At 50.1% G+C, this 23,478-nt stretch overlaps 1 protein-coding gene and 1 non-coding gene across 7 annotated transcripts in view; both read right to left on the reverse strand.

Annotated features, from left to right (window-relative positions):
* POLD1 (DNA polymerase delta 1, catalytic subunit) overlaps positions 1 to 23,478 on the reverse strand; it is a 43,348-nt gene that overhangs the window by 1,121 nt on the left and 18,749 nt on the right. For all 6 annotated transcript variants that reach the window (XM_053264164.1, XM_053264162.1, XM_053264160.1 and 3 more), the window contains exons 13-26: positions 21,557 to 21,748; positions 19,867 to 19,955; positions 18,768 to 18,884; positions 17,717 to 17,830; positions 15,950 to 16,097; positions 12,734 to 12,829; positions 11,018 to 11,155; positions 9,845 to 10,020; positions 9,433 to 9,585; positions 6,388 to 6,490; positions 4,757 to 4,889; positions 3,043 to 3,156; positions 1,335 to 1,387; positions 325 to 422 (exon numbers count right to left, since the gene is read on the reverse strand). In XM_053264164.1, coding sequence (XP_053120139.1) covers positions 325 to 422; positions 1,335 to 1,387; positions 3,043 to 3,156; positions 4,757 to 4,889; positions 6,388 to 6,490; positions 9,433 to 9,585; positions 9,845 to 10,020; positions 11,018 to 11,155; positions 12,734 to 12,829; positions 15,950 to 16,097; positions 17,717 to 17,830; positions 18,768 to 18,884; positions 19,867 to 19,955; positions 21,557 to 21,748 — 1,724 coding nt within the window. The remainder of the gene's footprint in view (positions 1 to 324; positions 423 to 1,334; positions 1,388 to 3,042; positions 3,157 to 4,756; positions 4,890 to 6,387; positions 6,491 to 9,432; positions 9,586 to 9,844; positions 10,021 to 11,017; positions 11,156 to 12,733; positions 12,830 to 15,949; positions 16,098 to 17,716; positions 17,831 to 18,767; positions 18,885 to 19,866; positions 19,956 to 21,556; positions 21,749 to 23,478) is intronic.
* Positions 7,700 to 7,771, reverse strand: TRNAP-UGG (transfer RNA proline (anticodon UGG)). The gene has a single exon. It is a non-coding gene; the product is annotated as a tRNA-Pro (tRNA).

The raw sequence follows: 23,478 nt of genomic DNA on the forward strand, positions 1-23,478 counted from the left end.
CTGCCTTCTCCTCCCTTGACAAGGCAGCTGATACCTTGCATACTGGAGTGGAGAGCTCTCTCGCTCACCACTCCTTGCCACGCCCCAGGCATCTGACAGGTGCTAGATAGATAGATCCATACACAGAGGCAATAAACATCTTCGGGAGTACCCCCAACCCCGACCTCTCCGTGGGAGCCATCTGTTTGCTGGTCTAGGGCCAGCCTGATAAGCTGCTGTAAACACCTGGGGGTGGCATAAAGCTATCTTTTAGCCCACTCTCCCGTGGGAACGGGCCAGGGCGGGTGCCGCTGGGTGAGGGTGGGGCGGGCGGCCTGCCTTCACCTAGTACAGAGGACGTCCTCATGCAGGCTCCCTTGGCAGCGCTGACACTGCGTCCACAAGCGCGAGAACTTCTCCTCCAGAGAACTCAGATGGGCCACCTATGGGGGAGGAAGGAGGAAAAACAGGCAGATGGCACAAGCCAGGCATTCCGACACAGCAGCAGCAGCAGCACATCACTTGGTATTGACATAGCATGAACGTTCCTTACAACAGCCTTGTAAGGTGGGGCAGTACTGCTAACCCCATATCCCAAGGCAGGGCCTTCCCCAGCCTCTGGAATACTCTCCTGGGGGGCGTCCGTTCTCTGACACCTGTGGCTGCTTTTTAAAAAACTAGAAACGTTTTTATCTGTTCGGGCTTTTACCCCTTAGAGGCTGCTAATCTCTCTGCTTCCCTGCTCTCTTTGTCTTTTTACGGCTGCTGCATCGCGGTGTTTTTATGGGTTGTGCTGTTTTTAATTGATTTTAGCATTTTCGTGGAATTTTCATGGAATTTTATTGTCTTTTGACTTTTGTAAGCTGCCTTGGGATGAGTTTTAGGAAAGGTGTTACAAACTGAACCAACCAACCGACATATATAAACAAACATTGCAGAGGGGAGACTGAGGATGAGGGAGGGAGTGGCTTGGCATACACCTGAGGCCACCAAATTTTAAAAAACATTTCTATCCCACTCTTCCTCCAAGGAGCCCAGAGTGGTATACATGGATAGGGTTATCTTCACAACAACCCTGTGAGGTAGGTTAGGCTGATGAGAAGTAACAGGCCCAGAGTCACTCTGTGAATTTCATGACTGAACAGGGATTTGAACTCGGGTCCCCCCAATCCTAGTCCAACACACTGACCACTACACCATGCTGGCTCTCACCACTTAAAGAATTCAAGCAAATGGTGAAATTCAAACTGTACAGTACTGAAGATTTCAGGTCCCCAAAATCCTCTGCGATGGAGAGTAATTTCCTTCAGTCTGGCTGTCTGTGACCCTACCCACTCAGTCGCAGATCCACTTACCTCCTTCTGGTAGAGCTCAGACTGGCGGCCGAGGCAGAATTTGCACACAGCACCTGGAAGAGTGCAGGAAGCAAGAAGCATTTTCCCCTCCTTGAGACCTTGGGGTTCCCCGCCTCATGACCATTTTGAAGAAAAGCCACAACTTGGATTCTGGGTGGCATGGAGAAGTACCCAGCAGCATTTGCTGCGGGAAGGTTGGGTGGATGAATTTCACTCATGCTCAGGGTCTGAACTCTGCTTTTGAGTCTGGAAACAGACTTTTACTTAGTCAGGGCTGACTGGGAGGGTTTGGCTTGGCCTTTCATCTGAAGAGTGGCTTGGCTCACTTGCTTAATCTGCTTCTTGCTGCATCATGGTCTCGGTTGTAGCGCGGTGGGTGGGTGGCACTCAGGAGGCCACCCGCTTTGAACACTCTCCTCCCTCAAAGGATGAGACTTGTGCAGACCACGCCTTCAAGAAGTCCCAATAAGTTCCCAGAAACCCTTGTTCCCAGTGCCTCTGCATACCACCTGCTCTCTACCCCTCAGAAAAGTCCATGAGTTATATGAACATAGGAAGCGGCCATATACTGAGTCAGGCCATTGGTCCACCTAGCTCAGTATTGTCTACATAGACTGGCAGCAGCTTCTCCAAGGTTGCAGGCAGGAATCTCTCTCAGCCCTATCTTGGAATTGCCAGGGAGGGAACTTGGAACCTTCGGCAGGCAAGCATGAAGGCGCCCTTCCCAGAGAACTAGTCTTGTGGTAGCAAGCATGACTTGTCCCCTTAGCTAAGCAGGGGCTGCCCTGGTTGCATATGAATGGGAGACCAGAAGTATGAGCACTGTAAGATATTCCCCTCAGGGGATGGAGCCGCTCTGAGAAGAGCATCTAGGTTCCAAGTTCCCTCCCTGGCATCTCCAAGATAGGGCTGAGAGAGACTCCTGCCTGCAACCCTGGAGAAGCCGCTGCCAGTCTGTGAAGACAATACTGAGCTAGGTGGACCAATGGTCTGACTCAGTATATGGCAGCTGCCTATGTTCCTATGTGTGGCCTCATCCTACACCACCCAGAATTCTTAATTCTCAACCTTTACTCCACAGTTTTAAAGGAAGGAACAAAGGAAGCTGCTTCATACCAAGTCAGACTATTGATCCATCTAACTCAGTATTGTCTACACTGACTGGCAGCTGCTCTCCAAGCTTTCAGGCGAGATTCCCTCTCGGTTCCCAGGGATTGATCCGGGGACCTTCTGCAGGCAGAGCAGATGCTCTTCCACTGAGCCTATGACTCCATCCCCTAAAGGAAAATATCTTACAGCAGACAGTGCTCACATGTTGTCACCCATCCAAATGCAAGCCAAGGTGAACCCTGCTTAGCAAAGGGGCCAACTCATGCTCACTACTGCAAGACTGGCTCTAGGCGCCACCCTTTCTTCTGCCACTTGCAATCTTGGGAGAGAGTGAGAACTGGGGTGTGGGCAAGGACGGGCACAGAGGCCAGTTTCTATGTATAGCAAACATCTTTCCCCTGCTAGTTACAAAAGTTCAGTGGCACTGCGCGCACGCGCACACACACACACGTACACACTCTGTGGCAAGTTCCGGCAATAGGAACTTTCAACATTCACTGCTGGTTAGAAGCTTGGGGGGGAGGGGAAACCCATTTTTACAGATGCTGTGCAGCAGGGAAAAGGGGCGAGGAGAGATGGGCCTAGACAAGGCGCTCACCATGGTGGGGGAGGACAGCTCGGCAGCCGATGCAGGTGCTCCGTTTGGTGGCGAACGCCATGAGCCCTCCAACCTTGGCTGTCAGCACTGTTTTGCAGCGGGTGTGCTCCCCCTCTGCAAGGGAGGCAAAGGGAAGGGTCAAGTGTAATCCACTCCCTGAGCCCTCCACCATGTGTTCGGAAAGCGAAAGGAAAACCGTACGTGTCATTTGAAAGATTTGTGTCCCGCTTTCCCCCGGGTTGAGCGCAGGCATGCAGAGGGAGGCTCACAGGACAAACATCATTAAAAACAACAAAACAATAAAGTGAGCCAATGAAAACAAAAGCAAGATAAAAGCAGCAGCCCAAACAAAAACAACAAAACAAAAAGAAAAGATAAAAGTTTCATGGTACTCCCGTGTTCTCCCACCCCAGTCTGCTCACAATTTTACTGGGGTAGAAAGGGGTTGATATTTGGAGTGCTCAACTTTGGCCCTCCTGCAGATGTTGGCCTACAAATCCGATAATCCCTGGCTATTGGCCACTGTGGCTGGGGATGATGGGAGTTGTAGTCCAAAAACAGCTGGGGGCCCCAAAGTTGAGCAGGCCTGTTATAGAGTGAGTCGTCGGTGCCTGAAAACTTAAAGAGGGCTGTACTCCAGATACTGTCTCCTGACATCAAGGGTTCTCAATACCTGGGTCCCCCAGATGTTGGCTGACAACACTCATCATCTTTGGCCACTGTGGCTGGGGATGATGGGAGTTGTAGTCCAAAAACATCCAGGGAACCCAGTTTGAGAACCCTTGCCTTACATGACTGGGCAGTATTAAAGCTGTCTTCTGTCCTACGGTTCAAGTGAAAGGTGTGTAATCTGTGGGGTGGAGAGAGAAAACCTCCGCGTCTCCAAACAGAATGTGGAGAGGGTGGTGGTGGAAGTCCCTCCAAAGAGGCCCTGAATTTCATCATTCATGGGTGGGGTTCACATCTGGAGATTCCCTCCATTTCCAGGGCTGCACAATTTTGGCCCTCCACTTGTTTTGGGACTATAGCTCCCATCATCCCCAATCACAGCAGCCAAAGGTCAGGGATTATGGGAGTTGTAGCCCAACATCTGCAGGAGGGCCAAAGTTGTGCCACCCAGCTCTAGAGGGACAAGTTTGTGACAAATGTCACAGGCAAAGATCTGCTTCTCCTCCCCGCTCCCTTGAGGAGGGCTTCTGGACCACGGCCTTGAGGTGAGGAACATCTAAAGACACATTCACCACCTCTTTGGAGACCCTAGTCAAGGTGTGGATAAAGTGGGCAAGTCCTGCTCCTCCTGACAGAGCCAGAAATGCATATTGGCCCATGCGCTTGCCCTCTTTTTGCGAGATGTGCAAAGAATTACACACACACACACACACACACACACACACACACACACACACACACAGAGCTATCCTCAAGAAGATCGAGAATTCTCTTGAGAAGAATACACCCAAACCATGCTGGAGACATTGATAAAAGGAATGCTGGTCCAAGCAACTGTCCTGAGTGAGCATCTGCACTGGTGGCGAGGTATTCCAGGCACACCAGTCGCTAATTAAGGGGGCATGATCTGGGGGCATATGGGCCTGGAGCCATGGGGGTTAGAGGTGTATTCCCTTCTCCTACGAGAGTCATGGCTTCCCAGGCAAGGCCCTGAGCCCTTCGCCGTGTGTGGGGGGCAGGGGTTTGTGTCAAAGGACAGACTCACTCAGGAGGACGTTCTGGGCCTTGCCCTCTCCCAAGATGGGCTCAAAGATGCGCAAGAGCGGCTTGGCCAGCTGCTGCTCCAGGTAGTACTGGGTGTCGATGGGCAGGTTGTTCTCCAGCACATAGATGGGATCCTGAAGCAACAAAAACAAGGGGAAACCAGGAGGCAGGAAATATGGCTGAGTGGACATTGGCACACAAAGCACACCCTCCCCCCTGCCCAATCGGTCCTACCCTAGACGCCGGCAAAAGGCTGTTAGATAGTGTGCACGCGCATGCGTGTGAGCGCATGTGCAGACAGTCATGTGGGAAGCTCAAGTTGGCAGCAGTCGGCCTCAGAGGCCAGGTCCAGGAGAGGGAAAACAGCAGAACGTTTGGGCATCAAGAGAGAGACAGAGAGCTGGAAGAGGGTGGGCATGGAGGCAACTCATCCCTCCAAGGGTTTCACCAATTAGCTAAGCAGGAGAAGTGGGGGAAATGGTGCAGCTGGATCAGACGTTTGCAACACGCATGCACCGAGGATTAGTTAAACTCAACATGAGGACTAATATTAAGTTAACCCACTGAAATTGTGTGTGTGTGTGTGTGGTGTGCACTAACATGCACGCACATCCTTCAAAACCTGCAATAGCAATGACTTACTGGGCTCCACTTATTGCTACCAATATTTCTTCCCTCCCAAGGTATAACGGATACTCCTGCCCGCCCCCCCCACCCCAAGCTTTTTGCTGCCCTGAAGTCCTGGGTTAATTTTTATTTTATTTCACTGACGCTCCTCCTTCCATTTCCTTTCCCTTCACAACAGCCCTGTGAGATAGGTTAGATTGAGAAAAAGAGCCAGCCAGGTCCCAGGTCACCCAGCAAGCTTCAAGGCCGAGCAGGGATTTTGGACCTGGGTTTCTCTGGTCCTGTTCCAACACTCTGTCCTAGGGGTGCTCAACCTCAGCTGTTGCTGGGACTACAACTCCCATCATCCCCAGCTGCAATACACTGATGATGGGAGCTGTAATCCAACTTCCACTGGAAAGCCTCATGTTGGTCATTCCTACTATCTTCTACGGTTGGGGCTCCCAACCTGGGGTACTCCGGATGTTGCTGAATTACAACTCCCATCATCCCCAGCCACAATTTATTGCTTGGGAATACGACCAATATTTATATGCCACTTTTCAACAGAAGTTCCAAAAACGATTTACATAACTGGTGCAGTGGTTAGAGTGCTGGACTAGGAACGGGGAGACCTGAGTTCAAATCTCCATTCAGCTATGATACTAGCTGGGTGACTCTGGGCCAGTCACTTCTCTCTCAGCCTAGCCTACTTCACAGGGTTGTTGTGAAAGAGAAACTCAAGTATGTAGTACACCGCTCTGGGTTCCTTGGAGGAAGAGCGGGATATAAATGTAAAATAATAATAATAACAACAACATACAAACAAACAAACAGGCTCCCTGTCCCCAAAGGGCTCACAGTCTAAAAAAGAAAACATAAGATAAACACCATCAACAGCCACTGGAGGGATGCTGTGCCGGGGATGTACTACAGCACAGAGCAATTCCTCACTATAACACACACACATGCGTACACACACACACTTTCCCCAACTACCCATCACATCCCTCTTTCCACACTCACTTCAGATTTCATGTACGCGGCGACGCCTTTAGCAGCGCCGATAATGACGTAAGGAACTCGGTCCCCCAGGTTGGGGGCGCTGCCGGGATCCCGCCGGCGCATCCTAAAGGTGAGAAAAGATGTCACGTGGGTCAGGATGGAGGAGTGCGAGGGAAGTGGCCCTGTCAGGATGGACAGAGCGTGACCCTTCAAGACTACGTGATCCACAGCCTGAGCATTGTGGAGCAGACCTGAGGAACATTTACAGATGGGATGGGTTGGGGTGGGTGGGAAGAGAGCAAGGAGTTTAAAGAGGAATTTAAAAAGCCGCTTTCGACATGTCCCCTCCAAAGGGTCAGAAGAGGCTCAACGTGGGAGACTGGGTCAGATGTCAGGCTGTTTCCAATGCATGATTATAGCAACCTATTAACATATTTTCCCCCGAGCAGAGACACTGCTGAGAAATAACCGGGAGGAAAAATGAAAACGACCAAGTGCCACCAGCATCAGTTCTGCCTCCCAAACATGACCCTGTCGGGGACACTTTCACCTTCCGAACACTTGTTTGTCAAGAGGCAGCGAAGCAGCCAAGCAGAAGGAGCGAGTCTGTTCCACCAGAGTGTCTCCGCAGGACGGCTGAAATGACTGCAACCGGCACAGGAAGCTCAGAGCAGAGGGGTGGGCGGCCCAGGAGGGACTGGTTGCAGCTGTGCCAACCACGGCTATTTCTGCTTTTCCCTTCAGTCATGCCCCATTGGCCACCCCACACCCACCCACCTTTTTCCGCTGTCTTGAGACAGCCCCACATCGCTTGGGGTGAAGAGACTGGCGGGGGGATGGGGGGGAGGAAGAGACCAAGGCCTCAGATGGCCCACAAGGCTACACAAGGGAGGGACCATCGCTCGGGGGTCGAGCACATGGTCAGTGACCGGCCTCTCCAGTTCAGAGGAGCCAGGCTGGGCAATTCTTTTACCTCCAATGTGACTTTGCCCCGATTTGGGGAGAAGTGTAGCTCAGTGGAAGAGCTCCTCTGCTTGCAGATGGTCCCAGGTTCAATCCCCAGCATCTCCAGGTGGGGCTGGGAAACATCCACCTAGGAAGCTACCGGATACGGAGTCAGAACTTTGGTCCATCTAGTTCAGGACTGTATAGAGCTTGCACAACTCTGGCCCTCCTGCAGGCGTTGGCCTACAACTCCCATAATCCCTAACTGTGGCTAAGGATTATGGGAGTTGCAGTTCAAAAACGGCTGGAGGGCCAAAGCCAAAGCTGTGCAGCCCTGGCTGGCAGTGACTCTCCAGGGTTTCAGACAGGAGTCCTTCCCAGTCCTACCTGGAGACCCCTGGGATTGAACCTGGGACCTTCTGCATCCAAAGCAGAAGCTCTACCACTGAGCTATGGCCCCATCCGAAACCCTCGATAGCTGCTGCCAGTTAGTACAGACAAAACTGAGCTAGATAAACCAAAGGTCTGACTCTGTAAACCTGAGCTAGATTGACCAGTGGCCCTGCAGGTGTAATAGGCAGCTTCCTACAAAATCTTTGATCTTGGAGAGCTGCGACCAGTTGCTGCTGTCAGTGCTGAGCTAGACAGAAAAGGGTCCGACTCAGTATGAGGCAGCGCTATTTTTGCTGATTTATTTTAAAAGACATCTCATGCTCCTCTCTTGGTAAAGTCAATCCAAGGCACTTTGCAAAACAATAAAACGCCCGTAACTATAAACATATCTCCATATCTCCAAACCAAAACTCACAAAAGCCAAAACGCACAGAAGCAAGCGGACAACCGGCAATGGAATCAGAAAACTAAAACCCCGTCAGCCAGTGCCCATCAGCCTCCCCCAGTATTAATCAAAATCCCATGTTTTAAGATGGAAATGGAAGAATAATCATGTGAATGCCAAACAAGGGGAGGGGTGTTCCACAAAGTCAGCACCACCACCAATGGGGCCTTGCTTCTGATGAACACCCACCGTACTTCTGATGGCAAAGACTCTCATAGGAACATAGGAAACTGCCATATACCAAATCAGACCATTGGTCTATCTAGCTCAGTATTGTCTTCACAGACTGGCAGTGCCTTCCTTCTCCAAGGTTGCAGGCAGGAATCTCAGCCCTATCTTGAAGAAGCCAGAGAGGGAACTTGGAACCTAGATGCTCTTCCCAGAGAGGCTCCATCCCCTAAAGGGAATATCTTACAGTGCTTACACATGTAGTCTCCCATTCAGATGCAACCAGGGCAGACCCTGCTTAGCTATGGGGACAAGTCATACTTGCTACAAGACCAGCTCTCCTCTCCTCTCTCTCTCGCAATAGGGCCTCCGATGATGACCAGAGTGTACAAGGCAACAGATATGGGAGTAGGCAGTTCTTATTGATTTATTTATCTATCTATCCATCACATTTTTATACCGCCCAAAACGCAAATTTTCTCACACATTATGTTCAATATACATACAATCTCTGTACAGTATATGCATAGATAGATCTGTACGCATGCACAGCTATCCAAACACCACGCTCCACGCATGTACAGTAGTGCACTTCCTATCTGTAGCCTGCATTTGAGAGGGTTTGTACCCAGGGTCACTGTTAACATGACCACATGTGTTGTTATTCACACAAACACATCTACATGTGTACAGACATCTACAAGCATATGCAATGTAATGTCTGGATAGGCCTATTCAAACATTATGCTGTATGAGTGTACAGGTGTCTGTACGCTCGTACATATTTTTGTGTGAATGACTGTACCTGCGTTCGTGTTAAAAGTGAACCTGGGTACAGGTCTCCCAAATGTGTGGTACAGGTAGGAAGTGTATTTCTGTGCCTGTGTGCACAACATAATGTGTACAGATCTGTGCCTGTGTACACTGTACAGTCATTACTCAAGTGTTCCACATAATATGTGAATAGAGCTTCTGTGTTAAATCCATCCATTCCAAGTTGGGCTATCGGGGACCACCACCCTTGCTCTCTTCTGTAATTGGTTAGGAGTCAAGGCGCTTGCCTTCATTCTCTAATGGAGGGTGCCCGGGGCAGGAATCCCTCTTCCTCTACTCACCGCTCCGCCAGCTCCACATGAGCCTGGCGTCCTGCATACTCGTCTGCTGTGCGCGTCAGCTCTTTGGTGATCACCAGCTGTGAAATGTCAACTCTGTTACACAGCAGATCAGAGATGACCTCCTTGGCATGGGCCACAGCACCTGAAGGGTCCCTGCAGAGAGAGATACATAAGTGACAATCAGAGCACTTTGCTCAGAATGGAATGGACTCCAGTAGGACCCAAGTCTGACTTCTAATCAACAAGAGAAGGACTGGAAAATATTCTCCAGTGCCATTTTTAGCAGCCCATTTTTACAAGTTTTATTCTTCAGGTCTGGACCATATGTGTGTTGCCACACCACCATCCTGCTCCTCAGAGGTGCTTATCAGACTGCCAGACCTCATTCAGAACGGGGCTTCATCTCACAGACCTATCGATCAGCAGCTTCTGCAGACAGGTGTTGATGAGGTTTGCCACTAGGGGGCAGTTGTCTCTTCGCACAGTCTCAATGCCCTTGCAGTCCATCTTGTCATGGGTGTCGGGACTGGAGGAGAAGTACAGGCCAGCATAGCGCTTCTTATTGATCAGCAGGTAGGGGAAGTACACCTGTCGAGCGGGGCAGATGGAGGAAACAGGGGGAAAAAAAAAGTCCACATATGAGCCTCCAGGCACCAAACACCTTTCAGAAACTTAATATATTGGTTTAAAAAAAAGAAATTAGCAGTTCATTTACAACAGCAGAAATACAAAGGAGAACCTTGGCAGCCAGAAATACCAAAAACAGATCAGCATATTGCATAGCAAGTTGCATCATTCCACGGTCAGCGGTGTCAGCAAGCCAGAGAGAAAAAAAGAGAAAAAGTGAAGAGGTTGAGTCATCAGAGCGTAACTTCCAAAATGTTCCAGGACACACAGGAAGCTGTAAACGGTTTGTATAGTCATTTACCAAAATAATACCAAATCAACTTGGGAAAAGTGCCAGGGCATTGGATAGAGGAGTTTTTCTAACTAAGCAAGGCGCAGCACTATCTTCCACCAAAGGTCTAGAGGACATCCTGCAAATCTTCATTTGCAGTGCAGAGCCATTTTTAGCTCCGCAGCTACCTGCAGACAAGTGATCAGCTATTTGTGACAGAGTTTATGAAGACCTGTACAAACAATCAAGCCAGGTTTCAGTGGCTGGGGGAACATGTGAAGACAGGGTTTTCAACCAAACCCCCAGAATGGAGCACAGGTGCTAGCTTGCCTTCCCAACAACTTACTCAAGAATTAGATGAGGCGTGAGAAAGTCAGAGGGAAGTTCCGTTACTGTCAGTTTGGGGCAATGTTCCTCAAGCATTCACTGGCTTACAGAAAGCGCTTCTGCTCTTTCCACATCTTCTTCCTCCCTTCCTAACACTTCAATTTTCCTTTCCTTTTCGCCTTAAAAAAAACCCAAACATATCCTGTCTCTAAAACCAGTATACTTCCCAGGGAGATCACCTTATGCTTTGAGAATCTTGCATCAAGGAGGCGTTGGGTTTCAACAGATCAGCTTCAAAGGCAGACTTTAACCTTTCTGCCCACAGGAGGACGTGAGGAAGAGGCCCATCACTCAACTCACCTTTTCGAACTCCAGCTTGATGGGGGGAATGAAGTGGCTGGAAACCCAGGCGGCTGCTTCCCTGCCGATCTCCATGGCCTCGGCAACCGCTGGCACACCCAGGCGGCACATGACAGAGTCCGTGTCCCCGTACACTACCTATGATGGGGAAAGGCAACCCTAAACCTTTGGAAACTACGAGGCACCTCTCCACGCCTCACAGTCACCGCGCAGTTAATGCCCACTGCCAGCCATCTCTTCCCCTGGCAGCTCCGATCTCTTCCTTGGGTCCCCAGATGCTATTGGACTACAACTCCCATCAGCCCCAGCCACAATGCCTTTCATTATTCAGTCCGACAACAGCCGGGCGCCCAACATAGAGAACTGCTGTCCTAAGGCAGGGGGGTCCCAACTGGTGGTACTCCCGTTGCTGCTGAACATGTGGCAGGGGGTGATGGGAATCGTAGTTCGGCAACAGCTGGAGTATTGCTGGTTGGGAATCTCTGCTCTAAGGGAAACAAATCTCCCGGCTGGAGAAATAATGAAGGCACTGCCTGTATTACTCTTCTAGCCACAAGACTAATTTCACTTGGGAGCAGGAGTTCTCAACTGTGGGCCCCCAAATGCGGTCAGACTACAAGTCCCATCATCCCTAGCCACAATGGCCTTCAGCCATTGTGGCTAGGGGTGATGGGACTTGTAGTCCAACATCATCTGGGGTCCCACCATTGAGAACTCCTGCCTTAGAGTCACTCTCAGACTCTTTTGGAATAGGGAACCACCTTCTCTATAAACTGCTTTGAGAACTTTCTTTTAATTGAAAGCAGAATATGAGTATTCTCAGCAACCAACCATCACCTCTTAATGGCCAAACTGGATAATATTCAGGGTGTGTGATGGAGGTCTGTGAGCTTGTTTGTTCAAGTGTAAACAGCAGCAGCATTGGGTCCTGATGTGTGGGGGCACTTTAATCCTTTCCCCTACAGTCCTGATCAGTGTCCCCTCTAAGGCGTGTGCGCATGCCTGCATTCACAAGTTTTTTTTATGTCTGCTTAGTTAATTTTAGATCCTGCTCAGGTTAGATCGGGACGGCCCCCTTCTGAATGCATGTACGCACACACTGCCTTGATACTCCCACTCAGAACAAAACTCATTCTGCACACAGATGAAAAAATTTACAGAGAACATGAGTCCTGATCCAGATTGAGGCCTCCTCCTGTGGCTATTTGATCTATGTAAAAAGCTCTCCTTGACACCAAATAGGAGCTTCCCTCCTGGGGCAAATAAGCAGCCACAGGGGACCCTCTGATCCAGATTGGGACCATGAGCGGCAAAGGGTTAAAGTCCTTCCATGCCACAGTCCCAGGCCAGATTGGGGCCCTGTGCAGTGATTGACTGTACCTCTGAAAAGCATGCAGGCCCCAATCACATAATAGCCTTATTCCTACCAAGTCCTAAGTCCTAAGCCTCTCAGTCACGGCACCCCCTTCCCTGTTGCCATTTTGAACACAACAACACCGCCATAAACAGCGTGTGAGGCGAGAGAACAAGGCAAAAAACTGCCTCAGGATGGGTTCAGTACTAGCTAACTTTAACAACCAAGTACTGTCCTTAACAGGTCTTCTGCCCCAAGGAAGCAGGTCATCTTCCACACACTCTCTCTCTCTCTCATCTCCTTTATTGTAGGCCCTGATACTACCCACCATTACATATGGAGCCTTTCTAGTCCCCTCTCACCTTGGCATCAGCGCTGTAGCCGTTGGCAATGGTATACTTGGATTCCACCAGTTGTTTCGTCTTCTCAATCATTTGACGCCCAAATCCAGTCACACTCTGGACAAAGAGGGAGATGGTGAGATAGGGAGGGTTTTCACGAACAAATTAAGGGCTCAAGGAGACTCTGAGTTGTCTTGGATTTAACCTGAATCTCCCCACCACATTTAATGCTACCCTCAGGATTTTTCCTCAGGGCAACTTATGCCATCCCCACTGACAATCAGACACTGTGTGAATCTCTACATCCCAATCCCAAGAAAGCCTTGCTAATTTCAAACCAACATTCCACCCTCTTTGAGAGGTCCAGGGTAGCTGAAAACACATGCTTATAAAAGTTATGTTGACCACTAACAATGGCTCTTCAAGAAATTTGTATCCAACATACAGTTGCCCATACTGGGCAAAGTCATTGTGGGCCTCAACCAAGTAGAACTTTCTGGCAACTTCTGTTAGCTTCACTTCATCACATCCTAATGAGCAGCAGTGTCTGAATTAAGTTAGGTTGTTCTGGTTTTTCCTTTTAATTGAAACATTCAGCAGGGGGCAGCTTGTAGGAACACGTTTGCAGCCAACCCATTCTTACATGCCGCTACATATCAACATGGTGCCCCACTCGCCATCGCTCCAGGACGAGTGCTCTACATGAAAGGGGTTTAAGTTGCTCATAATGGCTGCATGACAGAGTCACTGGAGGCAGAGAGATGCTCAAAGGATTTATTGGCTTTGACAGGATTATGCAATACACCTTTCCTTTCTAGTGCTGGGGCAACGGTCAGCTGGGCCTCCTGGCTCGTTAATGCCACAGCCATTTCCTGCTGCGGGTAGGAACACAGGAAGCTGCCTTATACCGAGTCAGACCATTGGTTCATCTAGCTCAGTCTTGTCTTCACAGACTGGCAGCGGCTTCTCCAATGTTGCAGGCAGGAATCTCTCTCAGCCCTATCCTGGAGATGCCAGGGAAGGAACTTGGAACCTCTTGCATGCAAGCATGCAGGTGCTCTTCCCAGAGTGGCCCCATCCCTTGAGGGGGAACATGAATTGTTGGCACGTACGTGAAAAGTCATTCTCCTCAGAAGTATGGGTTGTATCTGAGGATCATGGGATTGCCTCGACCTCCTGCTCCAGACAGGGCCAATGAGAGAGCTTTCCCCTCAATAGGAGGGAGGGACAATCCCCCAGTCTCTGTTTTTCACCCTGTCTGGCTCCAGCAGGTGCTGTCACTACTCGCTCCGTATTTGCTATCCTAGGCTAAATTCCTCTGATCTTCGATTGGATTCTCAGTCTCCCTCCGCTCTCTGCGCCTTCCCTGCATGCGTTAGTGCTCACATGTAGCCTCCCATTCAAATGCAAACCAGGGCAGACCCTGCTTAGCAAAGGGGACAATGCATGCTTGCTACCACAAGACCAGCTCTCCTTCCATAACATGGGCCCTTTGCTTGGCACCCACTGACCCAGCGGGTTCATACCAGTGTTCCTTGTAAAAGGGATTCCCAGACGTTCTTGACTACAGTTCCCATAATCCCCAGCCAAGGGCCACTGCAGTTGGGGATGCTGGGAGGTACGGTCAACAACATCTGGGAATCCCTGTAACAGGGAAACCTGGTTCAGACTGAGGAGTGGCATCCTGGCCCAAAGGCTTGGCCTTGGCGGGCTCTCGTTCCCGCACCAAAGAGTCTTGCAGCTGCTCTGTGGGGGGGTCAGTCAGCCATCTGAAGTCCCCAGGCAGGGTCCGATAAAGGAAAGATAGCCTGCCCTCCACATGTGGGCTCCACCCCAAGATAACATTGGCCAGGGGCATGGAGCCATCTGGAGCTTGAAGCAAGGCGTCACCCTGGGTCCTAGCAGGACACCACCAGTGTTCCCTGTAACAGGAACATAGGAAGCTGCCGTATACTGAGTCAGACCATTGGTCTATCTAGCTCAGTATGGTCTTCACAGACTGGCAGCGGCTTCTCCAAGGTTGCAGGCAGGAGTCTCTCTCAGCCCTATCTTGGAGAAGCCAGGAAGGGAACTTGGAACCTTCTGCTGTTCCCAGAGCAGTGGCTCCATCCTCCCTGAAGGGAATATCTTCCAGTGCTCACACATCAGGTCTCCCATTCATATGCAACCAGGGCAGACCCTGCTTGGCTAAGGGGACAAGTCATGCTTGCTACCACAAGACCAGCTCTCCTGCAATTCCCAGATGTTGTGGACAACAACTCCCATAATCCCCAGCCAACAGCCACTGCAGCCGAGGATGCTGGGATCTGGGAATCCCTGTGACAGGGAACACTGGACACCACCCATGCTACTCGAGCTCAGCTTGGCAGCATCGGCCAGGACACATATGGTAACACTAAAGCTGCTTAAAGCTACCTAAAAGCCAATACAGGAGCCCTCCTACTTATCTCTGGCAAATGCTCAGCCCTGGGTTTGGGTGGAATTCCAGATAAGGCTGCAGCTCAGTGGCAGAGCATTTGCTCCGCGTGCCCAAGGTCCCAGAAACTCCCCTACCAGAAATGCCGGAGAGTGCTGCTGGTCAGTGAAAACAATAATGAGTGAGAGGACTAATGGTCTGCCTTGGTATACGGCAATAGGTTTTAATTAGGCTGGAGTGACCAAGGCTGAACACGTCTCTGTTCCTAAAACCAGAGAGCCAGACGATCACAAGCAGGCAGCATCTGGCATTCAGAGGTATACTGCCTCTGCACGTGGCGTCTCTATTAAGCTGGCTAGGCGAATTGCCTTAGATAGGCTTATCCTTCCCTGAATTTATCTAATCTTTCAAAGAGTCCTCTAAGCTATCAGCAGACAGTCACGGCATCCCGGGACGGTGAACTCTGGGAAGTTAATCCTGTGCAGTGCCAAGCCTGCTGTCAATCATAACCATAAGCATTTGTTGCCTGAAAAATTCAAAACGATAACCTAACTAGTTATTGGAAGCAGACAGCCAGGCCAGGCCAAGGCCCATGATAGGAGTCCATAGGAATTCACTCCGTCTGTTTACGTGACAGCAAATGAGGAATTGTTTAATCACCCCCTGCCTTGCTCTCTGCTGATTTGCAAGCGGCTGATCTGATAACAGACAGGGGATCTGTAACAGCAGATTCCCGCACTCAAGTGATGTTAGCACAATAATAAAATAAAATAAAATAAAAACCATAACCTGAAAACTCCCCTAAGGGAAGCCAGGCTTACCTGAGAGATCTCGAGGCAAGGCAGTTTGCCCACTTGGGCCCCTGTGAAGCCATAAACGGAGTTGGCGCTGACCTTCAGGGCCAGCTGCCGCCCATCCAGCACCTGGCGCTTGAACGGATCCGTCTCTCGCTGCAGCTCTCCCTTGGCCCTGTGACGAACAGGGAAGAAGGGACATGGCAAGGTCCATTAAGGAACATCCACCAGCTAGTCCATACTGGCCCCTCATACCAATTTTCGTGTGGGGCTGGGGCTGCAGCTCAGTGGGAGTGCATCTGCCCTGTACACATGAGGTTCCAAGTTCGATCCCTGGCATCTCCATGTTGGGCTGAGGAAAGACTCTTGCCTGAAACCTCAGAGAGCTGCTGCCAGTCAGTGCAGACAAGACTGAGCTAGATGGACCAGTGGTCTGACTCTGTATAAGGCAGCTTCCTAGGTAGGAGAAAAATACTTCCCCACCACAAAGAACCAGAATGCCCACCCATAAATGCCACCAGCCAACCACTGACAAGCCTGAACCTTTTAAATTCGTGCACCCAGGACTTCTGGCTGTTCCCCTCTGAATTACTAGAAATCCATGTCCTAGCTTACGTATCACTTATCCTTCAGCCTAACCTACATCACAGTGTTATGAGGAGAAACATAGCTACATACACTCTTCTGGGCTCCATGGAGGAAGAGTGGGATATAAGTGTGAAAAGACACAGACACAGACACACACCCCTACCTACCTTGTATGCAAAACCCAAGTATTCTGGCTTCCAGTCACAGCCCTCTTAAGCCCTTTGACAAAAATAAGCCAGTATGGTATAGTGGCTAAAGCATTAGCCTTAAACCAGGCAGACTCGGATTTTTATCCCCACTCAATCATGAAACTTGCTATGTCAGTATCTTTCAGCCTACACCACAAGGTTGTTGTGAGGCTAGAAATGAAGGAAACCTCTAAAACGCTGCCTTGATACTCAGAGAAAGGTGGTATAGAATGTAAATAACAGACAGGATTGCAGCGGGCAAGGAGATTGTTCAGGGACTCAACTCATAGGAACATAGGAAGCTGCCATATACTGAGTCAGACCATTGGTCTATCTAGCTCAGTACTGTCTTCACAGACTGGCAGCGGCTTCTCCAAGGTTGCAGGCAGGAATCTCTCTCAACCTTATCTTGGAGAAGCCAGGGAGGGAACTTGGAACCTTTTGCTCTTCCCAGAGCGGCTCCATACCCTGAGGGGAATATCTTACAGTGCTCACACTTCTAGTCTCCCTTTCATATGCAACCAGGGCGGACCCTGCTTAGCTAAGGGGACAAGTCATGCTTGCTCCCACAAGACCAGCTCTCCTCTGGTTACACAATACCAACATACTGAGCTAGATGGACCAAGGGTCTGACTCAGTATATGGCAGCTGCCTACGTCCCTACACTTTCCCAGCTCTGCTCACCTTTAACTGGACGTGCCAGGGATTGAATCTGGGACCTTCTCCATGCAAAGCCTGTGCTGTGCCACTGGGGGATGGCTCCGCTCCTCGGTGTTTATGAACATACAAAACTGCCTCCTGCCAAGCCCAGCCATTCGTCTAGCTAGCTCAGTCCACACACCGATTCCACACAGCCCTTCAACCTTTCAGACAGCAGGGCTTGAACTTGGGGGGTCTTCTGCATGTGAAGCAGGCGCTCTCCTACCGAACCACAGCTCAGGGTTGGGCCTTTTGGCAAACACCCCCCGCCCACGCCTCCCAGCTACTTTAAACCCCGAAAATGCCCCTCCTGCTTCACCTCTTACGGGCAGCCAGCAAGTTCTCCAAGATCTCCGGCAACAGCCCTTTGCGGACGGACGCTTTCACAAAATGGTCCCCGGTCGGGGTGCGAATGAACTGCTCCGGGGTGAGCCTGGGAAGGGTGGGGGAGAAAGGTAACCATCTGCAAGAGGCCGCACAACCCGAGTCCAGCCATGTCCCGCGATGCCACAGCCCCATCTGTGTGGCCAGTGCCCCCTCCAACCATATGCCTCCTTTGGAAAGCTCCCATCCCCAAATTCCCTCATGCCACTAAGACAGACCTGCTCAACTCTGGCCCCCCAGCTGTTTCTGAACTACAACTCCCATAATCCCCAGCCACAGTGGCCCATAGCCAAGGATTATGGGAGCTGAAGGCCAATATCTGCAGGAGGATTGGAGTTGAGCAGGCCTGCACTAAGAGCTTGCAAGGGTTGAAGAGTTCTTTGCTTTTGCTGGGCCAACAAGGACTTGAACCCCAAAGACCCTTGAAATACAGGAGAACCTTGTTACTTGCAAGGGCTCTGTTCCTCACCTACTAGCACGAGAAACAGAACCATGAGCAACAAGGCATAACGGCTATGGGGAAAGGGGTTGTATGTGGTTCCAGGATGGAGGAGGAAATTTTTAAAAGCTCCCAAACGGCCCAGTACTTACTGGGGCATGCTTCGCGGGCCTCCCATGTGCCAAGGAATGCCCCCCCCGGACGGAATGCCCCCCCCGGACAGAATGCCCCCCACAACCCCCCCCACACACAAAAATTGGGAAAAGTCCTTTTCTCCTCAAGAAATCAGCCATAAAGTGGCTCCTCCTGTCTCTGCCTGGGCTCCTCCAGACAAAAAACACGAATAGCAGTGCCACAAATACCAAGATTCTCCTGTATGGCTTTCACCATGCTCAGGTTCTGACCGGTTGCCACATCAGGCAGCAGGAAGGAATCCCTCCCCCCTCCCCCACCGCCCTCCACAGGGTTGCAATGGGGTCAGCTGGTTCTCCCCACATGGCTCTCCCCCACCATCCCGGCATCAGGTTCCAGGGCTTTCTCCACTCACCCGTAGCGCTCCGCCGCCCCCTGCTGCAGCAGCGTGGTGTAACACAGATTGTGAGCCATCATGATAGAGGGGTACAGCGAGGAGAAGTCCAAGGTGGCTATGGGCACATCGTAATAGCTAAAGGAAATCGAGGAGGGGGAGGGAGAAGCTAGAAGACCGGAAGAGGGCTTTCTGCACTCCTCCTCCGCACCTTTCCGAACAATCCATCCCAGGCCTCCCTCCAGAGAAGCCAGGAGTTCCAGCTTCCGACGCCTGCCCCTCCTTTCCCGCCAGGCACACCATTTCTTGCCAAGAGAGCATCAACGTCGTCTTGTCTCTCAGCTCTGCGCAGTATAATCAGAAGCCCCTCCCCAAACGAGGGCCTCCTTGTCCCAGCCTTCATCTAAACTGAGCACTGCAGGTTCCAAGCCTTGGGATGGCCAAGCTGGGAGGTTGCCCGGGGCGCCTCCCTAAGGGGGTGCCAAACTGGACTTGCACAAGCCAACATCCTGGCTACACTGATAAACTAACCAGAAGGGTGTGTGTGTGTGTGTGTGTGTGTGCGCGCGCGTGCCAAAGGCATTCCTTGCCCAGGGTCAGTGGTGCGGCCACAAATGTCCCTGGGCCTCTGGGGTCCATCTAGCCCCCGCACCCGAGCACACATCCGGCAAACAAACCACTCTCCGGCTGGGAGAGGGTAGGCAGTGCTTCCATGTTCTGATGATGGCCACCGCGCCCCCTACGTCAACATCAGAAGCATGCCAGTGCAGGGGGCACGACCAATATCAGGGTGCGCATGCACTACCCTTCCCGCTCTCGGAGGCAGGCAGCGGGGAGGTGCCCTGCCAGCCTTCCTATGCCCTTGGCCAGGGTGCTATTTAGCCCAGGGCCAGCCCCGATCCCCCTACCACTCAACCCTCTTCCTTCCCCGCTCCCTCTCCACACCTCTGGATCTCGGCTTCCCGCTGCCTCCCAGCTGCAGCCCATTCCTCCTCCTGCACTCATGTCCAAGGGGTCGGCTCAGCCATGAGATGCGCTTGGGAAAGGAGCAATCCCCCTCTCTGGGCCGGGGTTAAGGCTCTTCCCCCTTCTTCCACACCCCAGCTGCTGCCAGACTTACCCCTTCAGCGGCTCAATGACGGTAGCACCAGCATAGTCCTCCCCACCTTCCGATTTTACCACCGGCATCACCAGATCCTGCTTCATGGCCTGTGCGGGGAGAGAGAGGAGTCTGTTCGGGGGCTCTTTTGCCACTCCCCCACCTTAACTCACAAGGAGCCCCTACTAGGATCTGCCCAGCCAGTCTCTGTGCTACCTGCCTATGGTCCAAACTTACCCCCGCTCACTGGGCAAGCGGTGGCTCTTTTTACTTAGCAGGAAGTAAAAAAGCAAACTGCCCCCATCCAGCCCCAGCACAGCCTCCCTCCCCGAGGCTGTTCCTGGTGTCTCCCTTGTATTTCCTTTGGAACTGTGAGCCCATTTGGGACAGGGGACCATTTTCTCATTCTTTTTACAATCTAAACAACTTGTTTTGTTGCTGTTTTTGTAGCAGTATGTACATGTTTTTAATTCTCATAATCATTTATGGACCCACAACAAAATGTTTCGTATGCATGTGTTACCCAAGCCTGTGGCTAAACATTGTGAAAGTTTTAGGCAACTTTCCCCCTCAGAAGCAGAAGGGGTGTGTGGTTATTTCAAGGGAGTGTTCTTCAAGCTGAGAAGCTCCCCACCCCACTTTTTCCAAGCCCACCTTCCACAACTCCTCACTACCAAATTCCATTAGATTCGCCCACCTGGTTGTCTGTTGTGCCCTTTGAGTCCATAAACATTCCACTCCTTTGGGTTACATTGGGGCAATTGTGTGGTTTTTGGCCCCCCTTTTCTTCAGATTTTTGTGAAACCAACTGTGATGGAACATGTGTATATACATATATGCTGGTGAGTGAGTGCGTGAGTGTTGCCCTAACAACCAGGCATGGAAGCTTCAGAGGGGGAGGGATTTAAATTAAGGCAGTTGAGACAGAGAGAGGGAGAGGAGAGTTGGAGTTAGTTGCGTTGGAGTAGGAGGAGGTTTAAGATGAGAGATTGAGGTGTGTGTTCTGAACACGAGAGATTGTTCGGGGGGGGTGTGGAAGCGTGAATGTGTGGAGGCTGTGGAACCAGCAGTGTACTGGGCAGCTCCTAGAAACAGACAATGTCTGGAAAAAATCACTAAGTTTACAAACCCAGTTTTAATTATCTCTGATCCAGTTATCTCACCCTATATGTTACATTTTATCCAGAAGGAAAGAACCACTTAGAAAGTTGAACAGCGGATGTACCTAGTAACTTGGTAGAGAATCATGTCTGCCCTACTTTGCAGAGAGCTTTATTCTAATCAGTAAATAATATACTTATTCTTGTTTGTATTCTGAACCTCAAGTTTTGTTTCATTTATATCCTGAACATATATGCCTATCCTGCTCATGAAGCTATGTAGCCAAAGGTGCTGAGTATTGAGAACAGAGTAACAAGAATTTATATGGTGGCAGCGAGGGAAAGTAAAAACGGGATGAATGCCCAGAACCTGGAGACTAAACTGTCATAGAACAACATAAAAACAAATCACCTCCCTGGAACTGAAAGGGGTGTCAGGGTGGGACCCGGACACTGACAACATATCTGCGAGTTACCCCAATTCTGCACATCAGGACTAACACTGTACATGTCTTTAATAACTCAGTGCCTCTAAGATTGGCTATGGAAGGTGAACCCCCAACCGCCCTCTATTTTCTCTGGCTTTGGGTCTGGATTCGAATGCTCCTCACCTGCCGCAGGAGCTGAGAGACAACTTTGATTTGCTGCCCCCGTGCCAAGAGGTAGCTGAGAGGGACACCAGTGACTCTGGCCATCTCCATGTAGTTGATGACGCACATGAGCTTCTCCAAGAGCCGCAAAGGCAGGTAGGCATCCTTGAGGCAGTATACCGCCAGCCGCCGGCGTGACTGGTCTGAACCATTCTGGAAATGGAGAGGGAAAGACAAAGCTCGTGGGTTCAGAGGAACAGATATCACCTTTGCCTCTGGATACAGAGAAGCAGAAGTAGACAGGCTAGTGGCTGTTCCAGACTCAAAACATATCCTGCCCCCTCCGCTCAGGTCATTCATGCTCTATAAGCCGGCTGAATATTTAGACCAGATCTTGGTACCAAAATTTAGGAGATTTCTGACCCTCACGCGATTGAACGTTCTCCCTTCGGCAGTACTTGATGGTAAATTCAAACAACTTCCTTATGATCAGCACTGTTGTCCCTGCGGCTCAGGGGATATAGAGTCTATCACCCATGTTATTCTTTATTGCCAGTTTTATAAGGACGCTCGCACCAAATTTATTGCTCCTATTTTAGCCATTTATCCTGGTCACACAGACCAATTTTATTTGGAAATTATGCTGGCCAATTTTAAACCTGTAATTTCAGATAATGTGGCAAAGTTCTGTTTTGTGGCGGCGTCGAAGCTCCGTAAAGACTGTATTAGTAATTTGAATAGTTTGTGATTTTGTAAACTTTTGAAATTTTTGAATTTTCTTATTAATGCTATTAATTGTTATTGTTTGTTAACCTGGTCTGTGACTGCAACAAACATACTACTACTACTACATTCATGCTCTGTACCACAAGAGTCCAAGAGCGGACATATGGAAGTCAACAAAGCATATGCAAACAGACTTCATTTGTGTTTAAGCTGGTTCAGGTCCTTTAAGGTAGTACTGAAGCAGTCGCTTTAGACTTCCTTCAGGCAATTGCAGCCTAGTGGTAGGAGCAGAGAGAAAGAGAAAAAGCTATGGTGGAGGGACCTCAGAGGAGATAGCTCCTCAATATGTGCCTCCCTGCTCCTTAAGATCAAGAAGAGAGAAACTTTTGATAGATTGTGGAATGCTTAGGTTGGTGGCCACTGTGGAGGTTGGTGGAATGCTTAGGTTGGTGGCCACTGTGGTGAATTACAGAACCAGCTGCCTGCTGAGGTCTGCCAGATTTAGAATTCTTGTAAAACGGCCTTTAAACTTTTGTCAAAATCAGAGTGGATTATACCCCAATGTGGGGCCGGGGGAGGGATGATAAAGCTTCGTTTTAGTGTTCTGTAACTCCCAGGTCAAGATCAACCTTAGTGAGATTAAATACCCTGTGGTGTTTCATTCATCACCCCCCCACCGTAATATTGTCTAAAAGTGCCCTTTTTATTAATATGGATATCGGGGTATCAACAACCCGAATGCATTGCATGGGGGAAATGAAAGTTACCATGCATTTATGGTTCTAGGGGTCAAAAAGACCCCACAAAATGACAACGTAATACTGTAAACAGGCTTTAGGTCCATAGATGCTTAGAAGAGAACCTATTCCTTCCATGTCTTGTGCGGGGGAGAAGTATAAATGCTGAACACACAAAATCTCTCCCAACTGAATAAGTGCTCACTCATCTCAGGCATATGTACAAATGGTTTGGGTGGTAAATAGTACCCCAAGGATTAACCATCCTTTTTGCACATCCAAATTGTAGTAGCATGTTTTTCGTAGTTAGAACACTGAACACGAAATTTCATTATTTTTCCCCCTCAAATGGGATATATTTGACCCCAATTTCAACTGAAGGTTAAATACCCACCTATTTAGATGGATGGTGTTTTTTTGGTGGTTTATGTGTCTGTTGGTTTTATTGGCTGCTACATTAGGGTTTTTTCCCCCGCTCCC

Source organism: Hemicordylus capensis, chromosome 6 (genome assembly GCF_027244095.1).
Source record: "Hemicordylus capensis ecotype Gifberg chromosome 6, rHemCap1.1.pri, whole genome shotgun sequence".
NCBI lineage: Eukaryota > Metazoa > Chordata > Lepidosauria > Squamata > Cordylidae > Hemicordylus > Hemicordylus capensis.